The 21322-nt window shown below is 43.5% G+C and overlaps 1 protein-coding gene across 5 annotated transcripts; it reads right to left on the bottom strand.

The window, feature by feature from the left end:
• Positions 1-380: 380 nt before the first annotated feature.
• On the bottom strand, positions 381-21319 carry RABEPK (Rab9 effector protein with kelch motifs). Of its 5 annotated transcripts, XM_081067590.1 has the most exons (10): positions 20959-21319; positions 19247-19409; positions 18385-18458; positions 15894-15952; positions 13330-13487; positions 10183-10332; positions 5867-6028; positions 2794-2943; positions 981-1130; positions 381-695 (listed from the first exon to the last, which is right to left on the bottom strand). In XM_081067590.1, the coding sequence occupies exons 4-10, from the start codon at positions 15944-15946 to the stop codon at positions 406-408; spliced, it is 1113 nt and encodes a 370-aa protein (XP_080923716.1). In that variant the 5' UTR covers positions 15947-15952; positions 18385-18458; positions 19247-19409; positions 20959-21319; the 3' UTR covers positions 381-405. The 5 variants fall into 5 exon arrangements, with proteins under 5 accessions (XP_080923716.1, XP_080923715.1, XP_080923717.1 ...); XM_081067589.1 differs by lacking the exon at positions 18385-18458 and having other exon boundaries at positions 20959-21234; XM_081067591.1 differs by lacking the exons at positions 18385-18458; positions 19247-19409; positions 20959-21319 and adding an exon at positions 17125-17157.
• Positions 21320-21322: the final 3 nt, after the last annotated feature.

Raw genomic sequence — 21322 nt, 5'->3', positions numbered from 1 at the left:
ACAAGGGTCAGTCTTCCCTGTCCCTAATAGCTCTCACTACCAAATGCCAAGTCTGCACCTCTGAGGAGCAGCTACTGAATATTAAAAAGACACTGCAACCTGTAAATGTCTACTCCCCGATTTCTATAGCTCATGTATCTAGCAATTAATGATTCTCCAACCTTTTTGTGATTAGTATGTTTAACAACCAATCTCACCGAGGCTGTATTGCTGGTAAAACCCTTTATATAATAGAGCATTTTGCACTGGGCTATCCTGTTCACTTCTTCACCTTCCAAAGTAGATAACAGCAAGAGGGCTATATATATAGTGCAGAAAATATTTTGGAGGTGTAAAACAGCTAAGGTTTCATTTCACCTTTCTGAAAGTAAATGACATTTAAAAGTAATAAAAACATGGATTTTATTAGTCAACTACAGTCACAATACAATCATTGTAGATTTCCCCTTCTGTATTCATCCCACCAAAGACAAAACAGAGCAGTGAGTCAGTCTGACTTCGCTCCTGTGAGTCACAAGCCTGGGTCATTCCTGTATCAGTGGAATCCCCTTTCTCAACATCACAGTTTACACTGGCAGAATTTGAATCTTCTTTCTCAGAAGTATACATCACTGGCCATGGAATGATACACATTGAATGGTCCAATCGTCCAGCAGGTAGAAAATCAAATTTAAGTAAGGTCCAATGTTGCTTTTCTATTCGAGGGGGGAGAAAAACACAAAAGTTTGGTGTTAAGAAATTTCCAGCAATGCTCAGTGATTTGCTGCATCACCAGAGCCCCAAAAGATAGGAAATGAAAGGAAAAAAAGAAAACAAAAACTAATGGCAGTGATGCTGTTTTAATGATGTCATTCTCTAAAACTCTGGTTTTCATTCCTTTGGATTTAGATGTGGAGGGACCAAACTGAAAAACCAAAGCATTGGTACTTTTCAAAAACTAGTCACTTTTGTTTAAAGCCCCACAGGGAACACCTGCTCACCTATGTGATATTGATACATTGTGTCCAGTGCTCCTGTGGGAGTCATCCCTCCGAAGATATACAGGTGTTTCCCTACAGCCACAGCTGAGTGGGCAGCACAGCCTGTGGGAGTTGTCCCGGTGGGACTTAGCTCCTGCCACTTCATATCACCTGCCAAGAGTAAGAAATCATTTGGGCACATCGTCTGGAACGTGCTTTCAAACTTACCTATCATACTCCTGCAGTTCACAAACCTAAACATCATTCACTAGGAGCTCTGAGGTAATAAAGTAAGGTTTAGTGTGCATAAAAATTACTTGGGGGAGCTTGAAATGCTGTTTGGGTCGTCCAAGGAGAGAGTAATCTATAGTCTGAACAAGTATCCCAGGAGATTCTGATGTAGGTGGTCTTTGGAGCACACTGAGGAATGTGATACTATCTTGGTCTCTGTCACTATTAGCTGTTGGAGCCCAGAAGTAGGTGAGGGTCTGTGTGTGTGTGTGTGTGTTAAATACGAACATCTTAGAAAGTTACAAAGCAACTTTGCAATTGCTGGCCAGACACTTTAAATATCTTGCGTGCTTAAATTTCATAACAGCCCTTTAAAATTGCCATTGCTTCTGCCTACCCTCTTTCTTCTTACCGATAAGGAAACAAGATTAGAGAGGGAAAGAGACTTATCTGAGATCCCACAGTTAGTAAGTGGCAGAGCTAGAATTGTGCTCAGGTCTGATTCCAAAACCTGTGTTCGCCATACTGTAACTTGCTGTGTCAGCACCTACCCCCAACCTATCTCTGCAGGGATATTTACATCTTTTCAAACAAGCATTTAAATGAGGCAGTAATCACCGGATTTTGGGTATGAGAACTACCTGGATAGGAACGGGGTGGGGAGTGTGGGGGGAGTGGGGGGTGGCAAGAGTCAAAAAGCAGCTCCTCACCACAAGGGAAAAGGACTTTTTTTGTAACAATAAGCATTAAAACCCCTTTTGACTGCCTACAAGAAATGCTTCTGTGAAGATATTTTCCATCTGTCAATTCAAGGCAGGGGTCCAAAGTTGGAAGGGAGAATCACCAGTCCAGCCAAAATTCTAGCCAATGCAAGAATCCCAGCCAGGGTCACCTGGCCTCAGATGTCACCACGCCCGAGAACCCACTGTTTGGCAAGGTATCCGGATGCACTGCACAGCAGTTCTCATGCTTTTTGCCCACTGTTCCAATTCTTATAGTCTGAACCAACCCTAAACATATTCATTTGTTTCTCCATCTACCCATTAACATATGCACTTGTCACCACCAGCTGCCAGACACTGTGCTAAGTGCTGGAAACACACTGGGGAATAAGAGACAAAGTCCCTGCCCTAAGGGAGTTCATAGTCTGAAAGAATGACCCAGAATGAGGCTCTCTAGGGCATATCAACCCTTCAAACACTTAAAGACAATTCTTATGTTTTCCCTAACTTTCCTCTTCCTAGTGTTTTTAACTATTTAGCATGACAGTTCTGGTCACCCATCTCCAGACACACTCTAGAAGTTGTCCATGCCTCTCATGGGTGTGGGGTTAATGCCTGAAAGAAATCTACTGGGGAATACAAAGTATAATGCATTTTAAGAAAGAGCAGGGTTGTTGGAAAAATAATGAATGGCTAGGTACATATAAAACACTCAGGTAACAATTGCTTTTATTGTCATGATGATTATTATTATTGACAGAATGTAGTGAAGATTTGGCTGGCGGTCAAATTACCCACACCTAAGTGCAAGGCTGTATTCTATCAAAGCACATTTTATTTCATTTAAGCAGACAAGCCCTCGTGCCCTCCACCCTACTTACTTATATCAATGCAATGAAGATCATCATAGAATTTGTCCCCTGCCAAGCCTCCATGGATGAAGAGCTTCGTCCCTGCTGCCACCATCACATGACCATGCCGGGGGGATGGAGGTTTTCCATGTGTCTCTGGCTGTGACCAGGTCAGAGTGTCTAGAAAAGTAAATTTATTGACATCAGATGACAAAGCTTTGAAGCAAGTACATGAGAAACACACCCAAGCCTCACCTCCCAGCAAGCAGAGATGCTCTAGGAAGAAAGTGACGTTGGGGGTCATTCACTCCAGCTCACCAACCCAATCCAGGCCTCCCTCTCTCTACAGCCTATGTGGCCTCTGCTTGCACACCTCCAAGGCTGGAGAATTCACTACCTAGTAATGCCTGGCCCTTCTACTGGGCATTAGGAAACCATCCCTTCCTTTGAATTAAAAAAGACCTCCTTAAAGTTTGAATCTAGAACTGCTTCAGAATTACAAAGAATAAATCTCCTTGTTCTGGCAGGCCTTTAGAATCTTCTTTGTTTTTCAAGACAATATTCTTAATTGATTTGCTGGAAGCATGGTAAAAAAAACCAGACTACTTTTAAAGCCAGCAGAGCCTCCTGAAGTGGCAGTATGGGGTAACAGTTAGAACATGGGATTTGGAATTACAACTAGTTTATTTCATTGAATAACTGTGTGGCTTTGCACCAGTTAATACTCTAAGCTTCAGTTTCCACAGTTGTAAAATGGGAATAAAGACAATACCTGACAATACCTACCTCTCAGGGTGGAAGTATGGATTAAATGAGATAATGTACATCAAGCACAGGCACAGAGAAAGCACTCAATACATGAGTTATTAACATGGATATTATCTTAATAGTGCAAATGTGTTCTGCCTGTTGGCAACCCTTCCTATCTTTAAAATTGTACACATAGAATTTGGGGAGGGTCCTGGCCCAGTGGCTCAGGTGGTTGGAGCGCTGTGCTCCTAACTCCAAGGTCGCCAGTTTGATTCCCACATGGGCCAGTGGGCTGCGCCCTCTACAGCTAAGATTGTGAACAACAGCCCTGGAGCTGGGCTGCCGTGAGCAGCCGGAGGTCGGCGTGAGCTGCTATGAGCACAGTGCCGCTGTGAGTGGACGGAGGCCTGCAAGAGCTGCTGTGAGTGGCCCACCAATGATTGGCCGAGGACTGGCAACCTGGTGACCAACTGCCTCAGCCGTGGGGAGCCACAAGGCTCCTAATACCAACCTGGGCCGGGGAGCTTGTCCTACACAACCAGACTGAGAAACAACGGCTTGAACGGGAGTTGGGAGGGAAGACGACGGAAGAAAGGGGGAAAAAAAGAATTTGGGGAAATTAATCCTTTCAACATACCATAAAAGTCTTAAAGGAATGCTGCAAAAATTATTTGAGACAAAGGCCTGCCAAACAATTTATCTTTAAATTACCGTTTGTGGCGTGCCTGCAGGTTGTACATGGAGCGGCCAGTGTTCCAAGGAATACAATTTGAAATCATCTGAAATGGTTTATGTACAAATATGTCTATCACAGCATTGTTTGTAATAGAGGAAAATTGGAAATAGTGTCAGTCGAACAACAGGTGAATGGTTGTTATTGCCACAGTCATAGAATACTGTGCATTTCTTAAAATGTTGAAGACTCGGTCATTACAGGGGAAATGCTTAAGTGAAAAATACAGGATACAAATATTCCATATAGAATTATCTCTGCTATTTAAAATTTTTTTAAAAGACTGGAAATAATGCACTGAAAATACACACATACACACACACAGACACACTATACATGCATACACATACATATTTTTTCTCTTTCCTCATAGTTTTACATATTCAAAGACAATATTATTTAAAAATTTTAGAAGTACTTTAAAGGAATCACAAAGCCCCCCCCCTTTTTTTTTTTTGAAACATAAAAGTCATACTATGCTGTGTCTTAATTCTTCCAATTTCACTTTGTAAGTTTGAAATTTTGCTTATTGCATTTTCTCAAAAAAGGCTGCATTTTTCCTGAAAAACACGGATGGGAATTATTTTGGTTACATGTTATTTGTACAGTGTTATTCATAAGTGCCCCTACTAAGAGGAAAAAATGTAAATAAATATTCCTTACACAACCATTTGGCAAGAGGTCTCACAATTTTAAATATTCATACCATTTTTGACCCAATAATTCCACTTCTCAGCATGTATTCCATATAGATGCGGTAAAATGTACAAAAATTAATGTATATGTTCACTGTAACACTGACAGCAAAAAGTCAATCGTTGGAAAATAAGGCATACCCACAGAAGGACAGGCTGTGCAAGGAAATTGGTGCTTAGAAGACATCCATGATGTGTGAGTCAATGAAGGAATAATATTAATGATGTTAATATTCATTAGGTGCTTCCTATGTGCCAGGCACTGTGTTATATATTCACATCATCTCATTTAATCTTTCCAACTCTTTGTGGTAGGCCCTATTAATATTTCTATTTTACAGATCAGCAAACTGAGGCCTAGAGAGATTAAGTAACTAAAGTAATACAGAAATTATAGCTCAGATCTGGTCTTGAGTCCAGGTCATGTGGCTTCAAAGTTCATGCTTTCTCAACTACTAAGATCCATCCTTACCCCCTGGAAAAGTAAGCTGCAGAACAGTATTTATAATTTGATTCCATATATGTGTTTTACGTTTTTGAATAATTTTAAAATTCATACATGTTCATATATACGTGTGCATGATTTATAAATGCATAGGAAAATCTGGAAGGAGACATTAGGAACTGCTAACAGTTATTTACCTCTGTCTGGGGAGTGTGAAAGAAAGGCTAAAGAGGAAACTTTTACTTTTTTACTTTATAAACTATACTGTTCAAAATTTTTACATTGATCATTTATGCCTTTTTAAATGCAAACGTAGCTGTAGGAAGATGATATCAGCTAAGGGATATACTGAAGAGGTCTAGAAGTGAGACCTTCTACCAGGGTGTCATTTTCTAACCTCTGCTTCCTACATCAGGTAAGCTGCAGATCAGATTGGTCCTGACCACGTAAGGCAGCCCCGAGGTGCCTGCCCGTCCATACTTGCGTCAAACACATGAAGCTTCACATCTTGCACAGGTTGGGCACCTCTCTCTCCGCCCCCAAAGACGTACAACTGGTTTCCAATGGCTGCCGATGATGTGTGGAATGTTCTTGGGGATGGTGGGGGGGTGGTCACCTCTGGCGTGGTCCAAGTTCTGGTTTCTGGTCCAGAGAGAAGGGAGGCATCCAAAATACTGAGGCTGAGGGGCCTCTGACCTTGACTCTGGGGCTAGGCAGGGTCACTGCCCAACCCCAAACCCCCAGGGGGACAGTGTAGGTCAAGGCACTGACCTCATGCCACCCAAGTCAAAGATGGGTAGGGGGTAATCCTTAGAATTTGCCCAGATATACCCAAATCCCCAAGATTGAAAAACCACAAGCGCAATTAACAATGAGGTTAATTTGTTTTTAGAAGCTTTCAAACACCCTTTCTGAATCCTCTTCCACTTTGCTGACTTGTGCCCTGTGCCATTCAGAGGAGCCAACATCGGCTAAAAGTCACTCCCACTAGATGTTAGAGACCAAATGTGCCAAATTTACCCGGATATATAGCCATGAAAAGAAAGTAGACAATGTTATTACAGGTTTAGCAGTAGTAATTAGTTCCTACTAAACAGCAAGTGCTAAATAAATATTAGTTTCCTATTTTACAGATAAGGGAATTACGCAGAGATAGATGTGGTCACTCATTTAGGGTGACATGGCTAATAAACGGGTGAGTTGGAATTCTCATTCTGCTTCAATAACACCAAGATCTACGTATTTTCCACTCTTCTGATTTGAGAATAAAATTTCACCACCCACGTAGGTGTAGTGAAGCTTATTTCTTTGTAGAACGAAGCATGAATTTTATAGAAACAGGTGCATTAACTGAGCACCTTCCTGGTGCAGAGTCAGTCCTGAGCACTCTGCCAGCCCCACCATCCTCACTCAACCTGGCAGGTGGGTAGCAAGTATCCCCACTTTGCAGAGGAGGGAACTGAAGCTCGGGAAATTTCAGTCCTTTCCCCAGGTCACAGTGCTTGTGCGTAGCAGCGCAGGGGTTGAGTTCAGATCTGTCAAGACTCCCACACTCGCTCCAACCACAACACACCAAGACGTATTTCTTGCCTGGCACGTTTTGTGCCTCCTGTGCAGGTCTTCACTCAATACACAAGGTGCCCCATGAAGCATTTGCCTTACGTGTGGGACTCAAACATGAACCTGGAGACCAAACAGGTCTCAGCCTATGTCCAAAGCAAAACAAAACTGTCTCTATAACTACAGATCTTGGGGAGTGTGGGGACAGAGCCAGGAGTGCAGTTTCCAGGCTCTCGGCCTCACGTGGAAAGGTGCTGCCTCAGGTAGTAAATGGCCATCAACTGTGACTGGATGGCCATCAGCTGTGGCTAGTTGGCCGTCAGCTGTAACCAGTGAGCCACTGGCCACTAATATAACTGCCATGGGTACGCTAGCAGCAGATGGGGGCTAGCAAGACGATGGTGGCTGAGCTAGCAAGAGCGGATTGCAGTTAGCAAGTGGGGTTGGTTGGTTGGCAGAGAAGTGAATGGAAGGTTGCAGATCATGTGGCTCCTGCTTCCTGTGTCTCCAGCCCAGCCGCCAGCGAGACTATAGTAGTATGAGTCCCCTATCTATGGCTCCGTGGGTGTTCCTGTTTGGCCTCACCATGTTCTGCGTTCTTATGTTCTGCGTGGGGAGCGGGACGAGAGACCCCGCCTGACACCCTGCATGACAGGGAGCTTTTTGGATTGCAGGAGGAGTTAGAAGGTGTATAACCTCCAGAGTCACAAGATCCTGGAATTGTGTTGCTGCCAAGTCAAACACTGGCACAAATAATCACAAAGGCGTCCTAGGCCATCTCACGGACTTGGCCTTGGTAACAAAACAACTACAATGATTCATTTACATTTTTTGTATTTCCTGGGCATAGTGTCAAATTGTACTTTCTAGGAGAAAAAAAGGATCTGGTAGAAAATCAATTCCTTTGACAGAGGCTTTCCAAATTCTCACTGTATTTTTTATTTAAATAAATGACATCATTGAAAATCAGAAGGCCAGGGTTCCAGATGGATTTCCACCTGCCAAACCATTGCTACGCCAAACACAACAACCATTACTGACCATTAACTATGTGCCAGGAATTGGGTTCATCTAAATCTTTGCCAAACTTAACAAGGTAGGAACTATTACTATCCTGAAATGACAGGGAAGACCAACTGTTGTGCAAATAAATTTATTGTTGACAGAGGGACTGGGCAAGAATTGATGTCATGTGAAAAATGTCCAAGTTACTAGTAATTCACAAAATGCATATTTAGACAATTAGAAGTTTTTTTGCCTCTCAAACTAGCAGTGTTTAAAAATGATCAATTCAATGCTGGTCAGGAGTGAAACAAGCACTATTAAACACAGCTGGAGAGAGGATATGTTGGAAAAAGCACTCTGGAGAGCAATTTGGTAGCATGTATCAAAAGTCTTAAAGTTCACCATGTTTTCTCTAGTCCTTTTATTTCTGAGCATGAATTATAGGACAATAATTTGAAATGTAGCCAATGACTTCAAAGAGGCTCAAGGCTTTGTTATTTATAATGGCAAGAATCTGAAAACTGGGCCGGCCCGGTGCCTCAGGTGGTTGGAGCTCCGTGCTCCTCTCTTCTGAAGGCTGCCTGTTCGATTCCCACATGGGCCAGTGGGCTCTCAACTACAAGGTTGCCAGTTCGACTCCTCGACTCCTGCAAGAGATGGTGGGCAGCGTCCCCTGCAACTAAGATTGAACACGGCACATTGAGCTGAGCTGCCGCTGAGCTCCCAGATGGTTCAGTTGGTTGGAGTGCATCCCCTCAACCACAAGGTTGCGGGAGTTGACCTTGTGGTGTTGCAGGGTGGGCTGCACCCCCTGCAACTAGCAACGGCAACTGGACCTGGAGCTGAGCTGCGCCCTCCACAACTAAGATTGAAAAGACAACAACTTGACTTGGGAAAAGTCCTGGAAGTGCACACCGTTCCCCAATAATATCCCGTTCCCCATCCCCACCAAAAAAAAAAAAAAAAAAAAAAGAAAAAACTTAAAAAAAAAGAATCTGAAAACTGGGGCAGCTGGATGGCTCATGAAGGACAACGACTTGACTTGGAGCTTGGAGCTGATGGGCTTTGGAAAAACACACTGTTCCCTAATGCTTCCCAATTAAAAAAAAAAAAAGAAGAATCTGAAAACAACCTAAATGTTAAAAAACAGGGCATTACGGTATTGGCATAAAATGGAGTATTATGCAACCATTAAAAGTGATGTTAACAAAGTCCCGTGGTTAATAGGAAATCATTTATACAGTGAGAATTCTACCGCCGTACCACTAGGGGAGCCCTATTTACACAGTGATTGTGAAATTAAAAGGAAAAAGGTACAGTGGTGTAAGGGTGAAACAGTATGACCTCAGGCTTATAAAAAGGCAGAGAAAAGACAGAAAGGAAGTACACAGATATGTTAATAGCCTTAATGTCATAGGATTGTGGATAGCTTTTGTCCACTTACTTTCGCTTTTCAAATATTTTATAATGAATATAAATTGCATTTATAAAGAGAAAGCAACAACACTTTTTGAATTGACAAAAAGACAAGTTCAGCTCCCACCCTCTCAGTAGTGATGTTCCTAAACCACCTCCTCTGTGATAAAACTGCAAATGGGACTTGTCAGGAACTTTGCACTTTTTGGGTAAAAGAAATATACTAGGAGGAGTTAGGTCGGGGTTTCTTACCTTTGGCACTATTGACATTTTAGACCAAGTAACTGATTATTGTGGGTGGCTTTCCAGTGCATTACAGGATGTACAGCAGTATCTCCAGCCTCTATCCACTGGATGCCAGTAGTAAACTGCCCCCTCACTGCCCTGAGTTGTGATAACCAAAAAAAGTTTCCAGATGTGACCAAATGTGCCCCAGGCGGGGCGGCACAACTGCCCCCATTTGAGCCCTCCTGATCTAGGTGACTTGGGTTCTAGACCGGCTAAGTCATCGACTCACTGGTGATTTTAGGAAAGTCACTTCCCCTGGAACTGGGGATAGCTATTCCCACTTGGCATAGTTGTTCTCTGAAGCTTTGGCTTTTAAGAAGTTGATAATTATACATATTATCAGGAAAAGATATAATTCTGTTATTTTCAGATTCTGCTTAGAAGTTAAAATTCCTATTTTCTATGAGGTCAACAAAGTTAAATGGATAATTCAATACAATCCAAATGGATCTTGGAACAGGAAATGAAGTTGGAATTGGGTTTCTGTATGTGTGTGTATGTAAATAAAATAACCTTTGGCTACTTACCAGGATTCAGAACTTGTAGGCAATTTCGATTTCCTGACGGGTCTGCACCTCCAAACACCCAGATGTGAGGTGTGCAAGAGGGAATGAAGCTGGCATGCTCGTACCGGGGCAGTAGGCCCTCTGAAGTGGCTGAATCCCACTGGTGTGTTCCTGGAAAACATTTCAGCCAGGTGTTAGATTGGGGTAGCCAACTGCTTAGATTGCTTGGCAAACTTAGGGGAGGGTAGTGAGGAGAAGAGGGTCAAAAGCGCAAGTGAACAACCATCAGATCACTTTTAAAGGGAATGTGGTCAAACTCCACAAAGTTATAAAATAGACACTTTGGGGACTATCTGCTGAGTCCACAAACTCTCTTCTATGGAAACTGCCCCCACTCTCCCAACCACAGGGGTAGAACCCAGAAGACCTGTCTGTACTATTAACACCTTGACTTTTTTGACTTAGCTGATTGGGTCAAAGGTAGCCACTTGACTCCAAGTGGGCCAATCAGATCCTCCCTCCCTAGAATTTGGAACTCAAACAGATTCTTGGATTTGGGTGACCATCTTCTACCGTGTGTGGAGAGGCAGAGGAACCCAAAGTATGGAGAAGAGAAGAATGAAACATCTTCATGAAGAAGCAGATCTCCCCAGAAAGAGAGTGAAAGTAGATGATTTTCGACAGCTTTCCATGTCCTGCTTCACTTCTCTCCTGAGATGAGGCTGTATTTCCTACCCCTGGATTCCTCCTTTTTTGGCTGGTTTAAGAGAGTTTCTATTACCAGCAACTAAGTGATTTCTGGCTAAAACAAGATCACAGAATAATAATACCTAACCCATTAGTTATTTTAGTTAGTAAACCACTTACATAGGCATTATCTTGTTGGATCATTACAACTGCCAAATGAAGCAAGTTACCATTCCCATTTTACAGGACACTGAAGCCCAGATGGTTCAGACGGGTTAGCCAGAGTCACGACGCTAGTCAGAGGTGACAACAAAGATGTAACTAAACTAGACAATTAGCTTTTTGAGGCGTGGAAGAGATTCAATTTACCTTTGATTTCCTAGTGCAGGGTGTAGAAATTCAAATGCCTATCCAGGAGTGGAAGGAATGTAGCAAATCAGAGCACGAGAGCCCCACTGATAGGCGGCAACCCAGCTCCAAATAATTGTTGCCATGAACAGGGACACATACAGGCCAACCGATGTCAGATCTTCCAAAATTATCAAGAGAAGCCAAACCATTTTAATTTTTATATGGAGATTGCTGCACATTTAATTGGTAAACAACGTAGGTTAAAACAATAACAGCAACATTACATGGACCTAACAGAACATGTATGTGAGTCACCAGTTTTCTTCTGCCATTGTGCATAGCACATAGTAGTAACTATTTGTTCGTCTGTCCATCCATCCATCCATCCATCCATCCATCCATCCATCCATCCAAATACTTAGAAAGTACCTACTCTGTGCCAGGTGCTATGGTAGTGGCTGGGGACACAATGATATTTCCAAGGCGCTTGTACTCTTATGGAGAAGACAAAGAAAAACATGAGATAAAGGCTGTGAAGGAGGTAAGGATGGGAAAGTACAGGACACTAGAAATACAGAGGGTGGTTGTGACATTGTGATTTCTATTCAGGAATATATATTTGATCTTCGTCAGTTTTAGGCACAGAGTTCCTAAAACCTTTGAAATTTCCTAAGCGATAAGGTCAACAAAGGTCTTTTGTAACAAGCCCCTGTCAACCACACCTGAGTTTGTGTTAATGAGGTAACTTTTGGAAAGCCTCTAAGGAGGAGGCTAGTTGCCAAGGGAACCAACCCTATGATTAGAGGGTTGGAACTTTCAGCCCCTGCCCCCATCTCTGTTTCTTTACCTGGACTTCTGACTGACCGGCTATATATCAGAGGTTCCCATGAACCCCTGCCTCGGGTTAGATTAATTTGCTGGAGCAGGTCACAAAACTCAGGGAAACATGTTACTTGAGCACCAGTTTATTGTAAAGGGATATAGCTCAGGAACAGCCAGAGGGAAGAGATGCATAATGGGAGCTTCCGTGCCCTCTCCATGTGCACAACTCTCTCCACATCTCCACGTGTTCACCAACACGAAGCTCTCAGAACCCTGTCCTTTTGGTGTTTTATGAAGGCTTCCTAACAGAGGCACGATTAAATCATCGGCTATTAGCAACTCATTCAACCTCTAACCCCTCTCTCCTCCCTGGAGTGTTTTTTTGGGGGGGAGGGCGGGTGTAGGAATGAAAGTTGCAACCCTCTAATCACTTGGTTGGATCTCCTGGTGACCAGCCCCCATCCTCAGGTGCTTTCCAAAAGTCACCTCATGAATATAACAAGACACTCAATACTTAGGAAATTCCAAGGATTTTGGGAGCTGTGAGCCAGGAACTGTGGGAAAAGCCCAAGTAAGATTTATTTCTTATAAATCACAACATCACAAACCTGAAAGATGTACAGTAGGCAGATGATGAGGAAAGGGAAGAAACCTTCAAGCAGAGGGAACACATACAAAGGTTTAGAGACCAGAGTTCAAGATGTGTTCAGGAACTGAAGGATACTCAGTGCAGCAAATGCGGCTTTGGGACAGCCAAGAAACGAAGCTGGGAAAGGCTTAAATGCAGGAGTGACACAGTCAGACTTGTATTTTAGACAATACTCTCTAGGTAGAGATGGAAAATGCACTGTGCAGGGGATAAACTTGGAAGCAGGGAGACTAGAGGGGAAGTTGTTGTTAATATCTAGTTGAGAGAGAACAATTCTTGGACTACCAGTGGTAGTAGTAGTGGAAATGGAAAGACACAGAGGAATAGAGAAATATTTAAAACCTGATGATTAACTGGATATGTGGATGGAAGAGGAGGTATAGTCCTCAATGTCTCCCAGAGAGATATTTGATGAATGAATGGCTGGATGTCCAGGGCTCCATACGGATTCCACCCACCTACCCACCCACCCAAACAAGGAGGTATTGGTTAGGTGGATGTCCGGGGTCTGCTGAGACTTTAGGGACCTCTCAGGGAAGTTCACTTTCTTAGAGGAAAACTCTGCTATCTGGTCTGAATTGGTGTTCCTAGGAATGCTCTGGCCATGGCCGGTGGCACACAGCCCCGTGCTCTGGCCACGGGGCACATGCTGGTCTTACCCAGATCCATGGTGTGCACATCTGAGAAGCTCCTGTTTGGATCTGCTCCCCCAACGATGAAGACCTTCCCTCTCTTGGCATCACCAGCTGGAGGTAAATACAAGCAGCTGTGGCCAACCCGAGCACAGGGGCTGTCTCCACCGGGGGTCAAGGTGTACCTGCCAAAGGAAGGATATATTCAGGAGGCCTGAGCAGAAAATACATGCAGAAGCGTGTCTTTCCATTCCTCATGAAATATTCACCAGGATGAAGGCTCTCAGACATACACAGCCACTTTAAATTGTATCCATCAAAGCAGCATTTCCCTGACAAATAACAGCACCTCCATTTGCACGTAATCTTTGACTTTTCAATTTTGTCATTACTTTCATCTCACATTAACCTAATGGTGATGCACTGGGTTGGTAATTGTCCCCATTTGGTAGATGGGGAAACTGACACCCAGAAATGTTCAGTGGTGTGTCCCGGCACCATCTGTGAACTCAGACACACCTACTTCAAGTCCCAGTTCAGGTGCTTTCTAGATGTGTGACTTTTTGGAAGTCACTTAACCTTTCTGAACCTTAGCTTCCTTGTTTGTAAAATGAGAATAACAATAGTTCTAACCTATGAAGAGTAAGATGAAGTCTTGTAACAGTGCAGGAAAGGACTCAGTAAATGCTGGCTAGAGATTTAAGTGCAATCACAGTGCAACCTAGAGTCCCAATGCACTTGCCACTAGCCAGTGATGCTTCCCTCTGTCAAGAAATATTCTCCAGAATTGACTGATTCTAAGAGCTTTTCCAGATTGCTCACAAAGCTTGGCCTGATAGAAGCCAAAGCTAGGACTTGGAAAAATCAAATATAGGATCCAGTTATTCCACTCTCTAAAGTTATTCTGAATGCTGAGAAAATATACTTCAAGCTTCCTGGTTGGAAAGAAAATTCTGTAGCTATTTTTCAGGACCGTCTTATCTGATCTCTCTGGCATTTGGTACTCCTGATTCCTCCCTCGTTCTTGTACCTGTCTCCTTACCGGTCTGCCCCATGCCCCTCCCTTTTGGTCCTCTATCTACCTTTCTAGCCGCTTTCTGTTTCCTTCTCTGACTCCTTTCCCGCCAGCCTTCTCCTAACCCTCAGCATCCTTGGATTCTCTTCTCCTCAGTCTACATTTGCTTACCTGATCAATATCTATCTGTGCCGATGGAGGGCTTCAATTACCACCCATCTATATATTCATCAATGATTTCCAAATCTATTTCTTTTCCAGGTCTCTCTTCTGATGTCCAGATTCACAGAGCCCATTACCACCTGAATAATTACTAACAATGTACCATACATGCTGCTAACTTCTTTACAACCCTGGTTTCACTTAATCTGCACAAAACCCCTTTGAGGACAGTACTATTATCATCATCCGAGCTTTACAAATGAGGACTTATTTAACTTAGAAAAGGTTAAATAAGCTAACCAGGAGCACAGAGCAATCCAGATACATGGCGAATAAGATTAAAAAAAAAAAAATCCCTGCCTTCATAGGCCTTACAGACTAGTTGAGAAGAGAAACACTAAACAGATAATTTCACAAATATCTGTTTAATTTTAAGTGCGCTACAAAGGGGTACCGGGTGTATAGACATATCACAGGGGCACTTTACCCTGTAAGGAGAGGTGGGAGAGGGAAGGACCATTTGAACTGATATATGATGTATGAGTAGAGGTTCATTGGGCAAAGAGGACAAAGGATGGAGGGAAAGAGTGATCCAGGTAGAGACCGGCACATACAGTTCCTGAGTGGGACAGTGTAAGGCACCTTAAGGGAGAGAACAAAGGATGAGTAAAGGGATTTGAGGTTGGAAAGATCATGCAGGCACAGATGATGCAGGGCCCAGGGGGCCAGTTGAAGGACTCCGGTTTTGATCCTAAAAGCAATGGGGAGGCACAAAAGGGTGTTAAACTAGGGAATGCCATGATCAGATTTATGTTGCAAAGAGTGCAAGAGTGGACACAGAGAAACCAGATCAGAGACTCTCCTCAAAGGTCCTGCAAAAATATTGCCTCCTCTCTACAGCCTTCTGTGGGCCCTGCTTCAGCACTGATCACATTTCATCACCATCACCTGCTTAGTCTGTAACCCCCACTACACTGCGACTATTCACCTTTATACCTTCTGCACCTACACAGCAGCGGCCCCTGTCAGGCCAGTGATAGCTGTTGAAGGGTTGGCTGAGCAAGCAGCCAAGAAACAGTGATGCTAGTTTAATCCAAATCCAATTCCCTGAAAATCTTAAAAATGAATCATAGCCTAGAGGGAAGACACAGTGTTGGAGCTGAGGATGCCAGATGGTCAGTGCCCTATTCTTCCTGGTAAATGGACTTTAATAAAATCAACATCTGCTCTGTGATAATTATTGCCCCACTATCATTCCTCTGAAGACCTTCTCAGACAGTTTGAGTCTAATTACCAGAAACTGCAGACAGTTTCATCTCTACCCTTTTTCATAGACGTTTAAATATGTTAGTAAACTACTTATAAATGAAACAAAAACCTATGTTTTTCTCTGTCTGAATCCTTCCTTACAGACCATGTTGCTTTCCTGGGCTTGTTTCCAGGCTCCAACACCGGCAGCTGCTTCATGGTATCCTACACACAAGAAAGAAAGGCACTTTTTAGACATTTACGATTGTTTTCTACCTAAAACACAAACATATCAGGTCACTTCCCTCTTTAAAACCTTTCCTATTAATCTAGGACCTCATTAATTTTAAGAAGCATTACCAACCTTGATATAAAGTTATATTTGGGAACAAATAGACACAACTTTTTTAACACAGTTATAGAAGTGTTTTGGCTAAAATTTTCTGTGCTGTGATTTTCATGGGGAAGAGCATATATCAAAATAAATTTTCAGAGGTCATGTTTGTTTATCAAAAGATAAAACATTTTAGAAGGCTGAGAAATACTGAACTTTAGGATAAATCCTGGCCTCAGCATCACATCCAAAGCCTTCTGGTCTCAACCTTCTTTCCAGGAACTCACCTCCACAATGTCTTGCTATATTGAGTTATTCTTGCTATATTTGTTGTTCCTCCAACATGACACGCCCTTTCATAACTTGCACTCTGTGCTGCTTCCCCTACCTGAACAGTGCTTTCCCTTCTTGTCAACCAGCAACCCCTAGTCAACCTCCAAAGCCCAGTTCAAATGAACCCTCCTCAGTAAAACCGTAACTGACGTGTTGCTTTCCACTTACATCCTCAAGTTACTTACTTCCTTCTCTTTCTGAACCACCATCATTTCAGGGATCACCTTGAATGTAATTATCTACTTAAAAGTTTTCTAGACTAGATTCTAGACTGAATTCCAAGAGCGTTGAGGCTGTCAGATTCATTCAGAGAACCTACCAATGGGCCACAGAGTAGAAGTAAGGGATGAGTGAATGAAAAAAGAAAATGAATGAGATTTCTGGGAGATGAAGGGATAAATCCAATCTCTGGCCAAAGCTACAGACTGCTGTCCCCAAAGCCCAAAGCTCAGTGGGATAAATTTCTATGGCCAGGGCCTTTCCGCAGCCACACCTGCCAGACCCATCCCCCAGTCCCATCCCCGCGTGGCAGCGACAGGGGACAACAGACAGGGTCGGGAGAGAACAGGCTGCCTCCTTTCCGTCAATATGGCCGAGCCAGAGCCCGAGGAGGGTCTCCCCAGCGCTTTGCACCCGGCCTGAGTCCACTGTCCTACAGGATGCGGCCGCCCCTTCCCAGAATCGCCTCAGACCCTGGGTCCTGTGACCCCCCAGTTCCAGCCCACGTTACCTGCGGTAGCTTTGGCCCGTACCGGACTGTGGCTCCGCCCCAATGGGGGCGGGGCTTGGGCCTTCGCCCTATCCCAGACCCCGGAAGAGCGAGGCGGCCAACCGCTCCCCTCCTCCCCGCCCCCAGAGCCCAGCCCCCCGGCGATTCCTTAAAGGGGTGTAGGCCAGGCTGTGCATTTCTGGGATCAAATGGGTCGGGCGCTTGCAGGGACCTTATCCGCCAGGCCAGCGGAGTAAATAAACCAGGGCTACTTGGAAAAGATTTACAAGCGAAATGCGGGGGCGTCCACTTGGATGACCCACTTCCTTCAGCAGCTGGGCTATGATCCTAAAGGGGCTAGGATATTTTCAGTTCCAGCGACTATTAGAAATGGGTTTTGAAAGGGAGAGTTAAGGGTGTTTTCCTAGGTGTGAAATCTACCTGATCAGTCTTTAGGCCAGTTCAAGATTTGCCATCTTAAAGGGCTGATTCATTCCAGAATTAGTATGTGTAACTATGGCAGGTACTATGCTGAACCAAACAAAAAAGGTCTGTGGCCTCCTGGAGTTTACAACAGTGAAGGAGAGGGGGAGGGGGAGGGGGAGGGGGAGGGGGAGGGGAGGGGGAGGGGGAGGGGGAGGGGGAGGGGGAGAGGGAGAGGTTAAATAGAAAAACAAATAACTAGATACATTTGTAAAAAGTGTAAGGAATAAAAAGTTCATCAATGAGAGTATCTATTGGGAGAGTTAAGTTTCTCTGGGCCTCAGTGTCACCTGTCTGTAAGATGGGGCTAATTAAGATTTCTGTCACAAGGTTATGGTGGGGAATACATGAGCTAATATAAAGTGCTCAGGGCCCAGCTGCTGGTGTAGAGCTGGTCCTTTGTAAAGTATAATGCTATTCCTAGGTATAACCCAACTCTAGACATGAATCCTGATTTAGAAGTGTTCATCTGCATTATCTCTGGTCTCCATAACCATAGGTTCCCTGTGGCTTTCCTCCAATGGAGAGGTGGCTCACCAATGCCTGTTTCAGAGAACTCCCACAATCTCTTAGAGGGCTGAGGCCAATTGTATCCTTGGAAATACAAGAAACAGCTAAGGAAGGAAACATGGGAGCTCCTGGAGTACAGAAATATGGTAGCATACTGGGAAGCAGAAAGAGACACTTGGGATCAAATCAGGCTCCAGCACTGGCCATCTAACCCTGACGTTTGGCAAGTTCATTACCCTCTGCGAGCCCTAGTTTCATCATTTATAGAATGGGAATAGTAATACCTACCTCAGAGGAAGCAGTTGAGAGTGTTGGATAGTACAGGTGAAAGGCCAACTTGGTAAATATTTTGGTTACTTGAACTATAATGAAAATTTATTGAGAAAATGGTCTGCAGCTCTCTTCACTGCTCAAATATCCTATTTCAAACACCTGGAGTCTTTGTGAGTTCTCATATTAATGGGGAAATCTCCATTGACTGCCAAAGAGGAGTTTAGGGGTATTCAGTCATTCTGCTCTCCTTCAGGAAAGAAAGCCAAGGGCAGGTTGGCTCTGCCATATGTCCATGTGCATCTAGATGGAGATTTCTGCTTAGAGTTGTAGAATGCTCTCATGTCCCCTATGTCTTTTGGCTTTTCAAAGTACTTTTCAAAGTACCATGCTGGAGTTGCACATAAACAAGAAAAACTGTAAGAGGTTTGTGGGCAAAATAGCAAACAGTTTTCATTGTGGGACCTATGCTTTTAGACTAGAAATCACACTTCACAAAGTGCTAGAAGGAACTTTTGAGATCTATTTTTAAAATGGAAATCAAAGCCCAGGTAAGTTAAAATGACTCACATAAACGGCAGAACCAGGAGCCCAGGTCTTCTGCTTTGTGCAAGGAAGACTAATGACATATTCCAGTCAGCAAGCTCCGTACATCACTGTCTGTGTAACAAACCACCCAATGTGTCTATTACCTCTTCTAAGAACTCGCCCACCATTCAGGGATACCTTCCTCCTTTCTCTATGCTCTTCATGTCAACAGAGAAGGTCACCGAATAAGGTGGGTCTGCAGGATAGAGCTTCTTGCTGCCAGACAATTTGGTAATGTGAGGACTGCCACTTATTTTCATTGGAAGGGATATCATATGCTTTCATTACCTACCTGATCACTGGCTTATCAGCAAGGGAAGCAATGATGCTGTTGGCACTTTCTTTTCAAGCACTTTGTCCTGCTTCCCAATTCTGAGACAGTATCTTGAATAGGATTCATTCCCAGTTACTGAGGTTCAGAGATGAAAAGTGAACTGCCAGCTTTCCAAAGAGGACTATAAAAAAAAAGTCAACAGTAGCATATTTTCCTCACTTGGAATTTTTTCCTTCAAGATATTTTGAGCATATTATCCCTTATACTTTTTCCCCCTAAAGTCTTAAATGTTACCTCTTCAGAAAGGCTTTTCCTGCCCTCCAATGCTCAAGAGCTAACACTCACATTTCACTCACTCTGGACATGACATTATTTTAAGCCCTTTCCACATATTAAATCTATTAAACCTTAGTACAAGCCTATAAAGTATTACTCTTAACATCTCTGTATGGGGTAGGCACTTATTTCTATCTCCATATTGTAGCTGAGGAAACTAGAGCCCAGAAAGGATAAATAACTTTGCCAAAGTGATACAGTGAGTAATAGACTTGAATTCTGGTTCTAGGGTCTGCACACTTAACCTGCACTATCTTGACAAAAATTAATTTTACTTAGAAATATTATACTTACAGAACAATTACAAGAAATATACGAAGAAATCCACCCAGAGACTTGATTAAATTTTAGCCAAATGTCCCCCAACTACAATGTAGAACAAGTGGATCCAGTCCAGAGCCACTTGAACAAAAAATATATATTGAGAACCTGCTACTATTGGATTATGTAACAGTCTCCTAACCGGTCTCTCAGCTGCAACCATTGCCTCCTAGTTTCATACAGCACCAGATCCTTCTAAAATGAGTTAGATGATGTTACTACTCCTCTGCCCAAAACCCTGCAATAACTCCCTGTTACATTAAAAGTAAAAATCAGTAAAAACAAAACAAAACAAAAACAACAACATTCTTTTCTCTCATCTCCTCTTCTCACTTTGCTCCAACCACACAAATTTTTTTGCCATTTCCAAGGTTCTAGACATGCTTCCATCTTTAGACCTTTGTGTTAGCTCTTTTTCATAACGCCCCTCTAGTATCTGCCGGCTAACTCCCCCACCTCTTTGTTGGTTCTTAAAAATGCATCATCTCACCTCCCTTATCATGCTGTGCTTCCCCCCTCCCCAGCACTTGATTACTTTTTAATATACTATATACTTATGATATTTATTGCTTATGTTCTGTCTCCTCTACTACAAGGTAGCTATGGGTTGAGGATCGGGATCTTCGTCTATTTTGTTTGCTGAATATCCCAAGTGTCTACAGCTGTACCTGGCACATAGTTGGTGTTCAGTAAAAGCTGTAGAATGAACGAATATTGAAGGTACTTAGTGCCAGATCCTGTTCTTGGAACTGAGGGTACAACAAAAACTCTGTGCCCGCATGGGATTCACACTGAAGTATATTTAAACCAGCTAGACCCGTGTTCCAATCCTGGCTCCCGCGCCTATTCCCTTTGAAACTTGGGAAAATTAACCTCTCTGAGCCTTGCTTTCCTATCAATCATTATAAGGAAAAACAGCATTTATATAGCATTTGGCATAAAAAACGCTTTAATATTTGTTTCGGTTCCTTCCAGGCTGGAGGATTCGTAGCCTGACATCTCTGCCACGGATTTAGGCAAGGTTTTCACAACGCCTCGGAAAGGTGCAAACAGGTTACTATGGCCAAGCTTACCTAATTTTTAATTGAAGATGTTCTCGTGACAGAATGCTTAAATGAGTCGTAGCGGGAAACCAGGGAATGACTAGAGTCACATACTTCGCCGTTTTGCATCGGAAAAGCCTCGTTGGGTCCCCAGACGTTAAAGCCTGGAGGAAGGGAAGAGGAGGAAAAGAGGCGCAGCTGGCCGCTACTGAAAACTACAAATCCCATCCCTCCCAGCGGCAGACCACTACGGGTCGCAGCCGGTTTCATTTTATGTAGCCGGGAAGCCCCTTAGGGTCCGCAGCCAGCGTTCAGCGGGAGAAGGCTCGGGGCGTGCCGAAGAAGCGGGGAGAATCGGGTCAAGCTTTACGCCGCTGCGCAGATGCCTCTCACG

Source organism: Rhinolophus hipposideros (genome assembly GCF_964194185.1).
Source record: "Rhinolophus hipposideros genome assembly, chromosome: 11".
Classification (NCBI taxonomy): domain Eukaryota; kingdom Metazoa; phylum Chordata; class Mammalia; order Chiroptera; family Rhinolophidae; genus Rhinolophus; species Rhinolophus hipposideros.
The sequence above is the reverse complement of the archived record's forward strand: the minus strand, read 5'-3'. Positions and strand labels throughout refer to the sequence as shown.

Bases quoted from the DNA above. Each gene is read 5' to 3' on its own strand.
- RABEPK (XM_081067588.1), bottom strand. From the start codon at position 16,606: ATGATGGTGGTTCAGAAAGAGAAGGAA. The intron at 6,029-10,182 runs GTAAGTAGCCAA...TCTCTGGACCAG, and splicing joins CCTACAAGTTCTGAATCCTG to AAACCAGAACTTGGACCACG. The intron at 1,131-2,793 runs GTAAGTAGGGTG...TACTCTTGGCAG, and splicing joins TCTTCATTGCATTGATATAA to GTGATATGAAGTGGCAGGAG.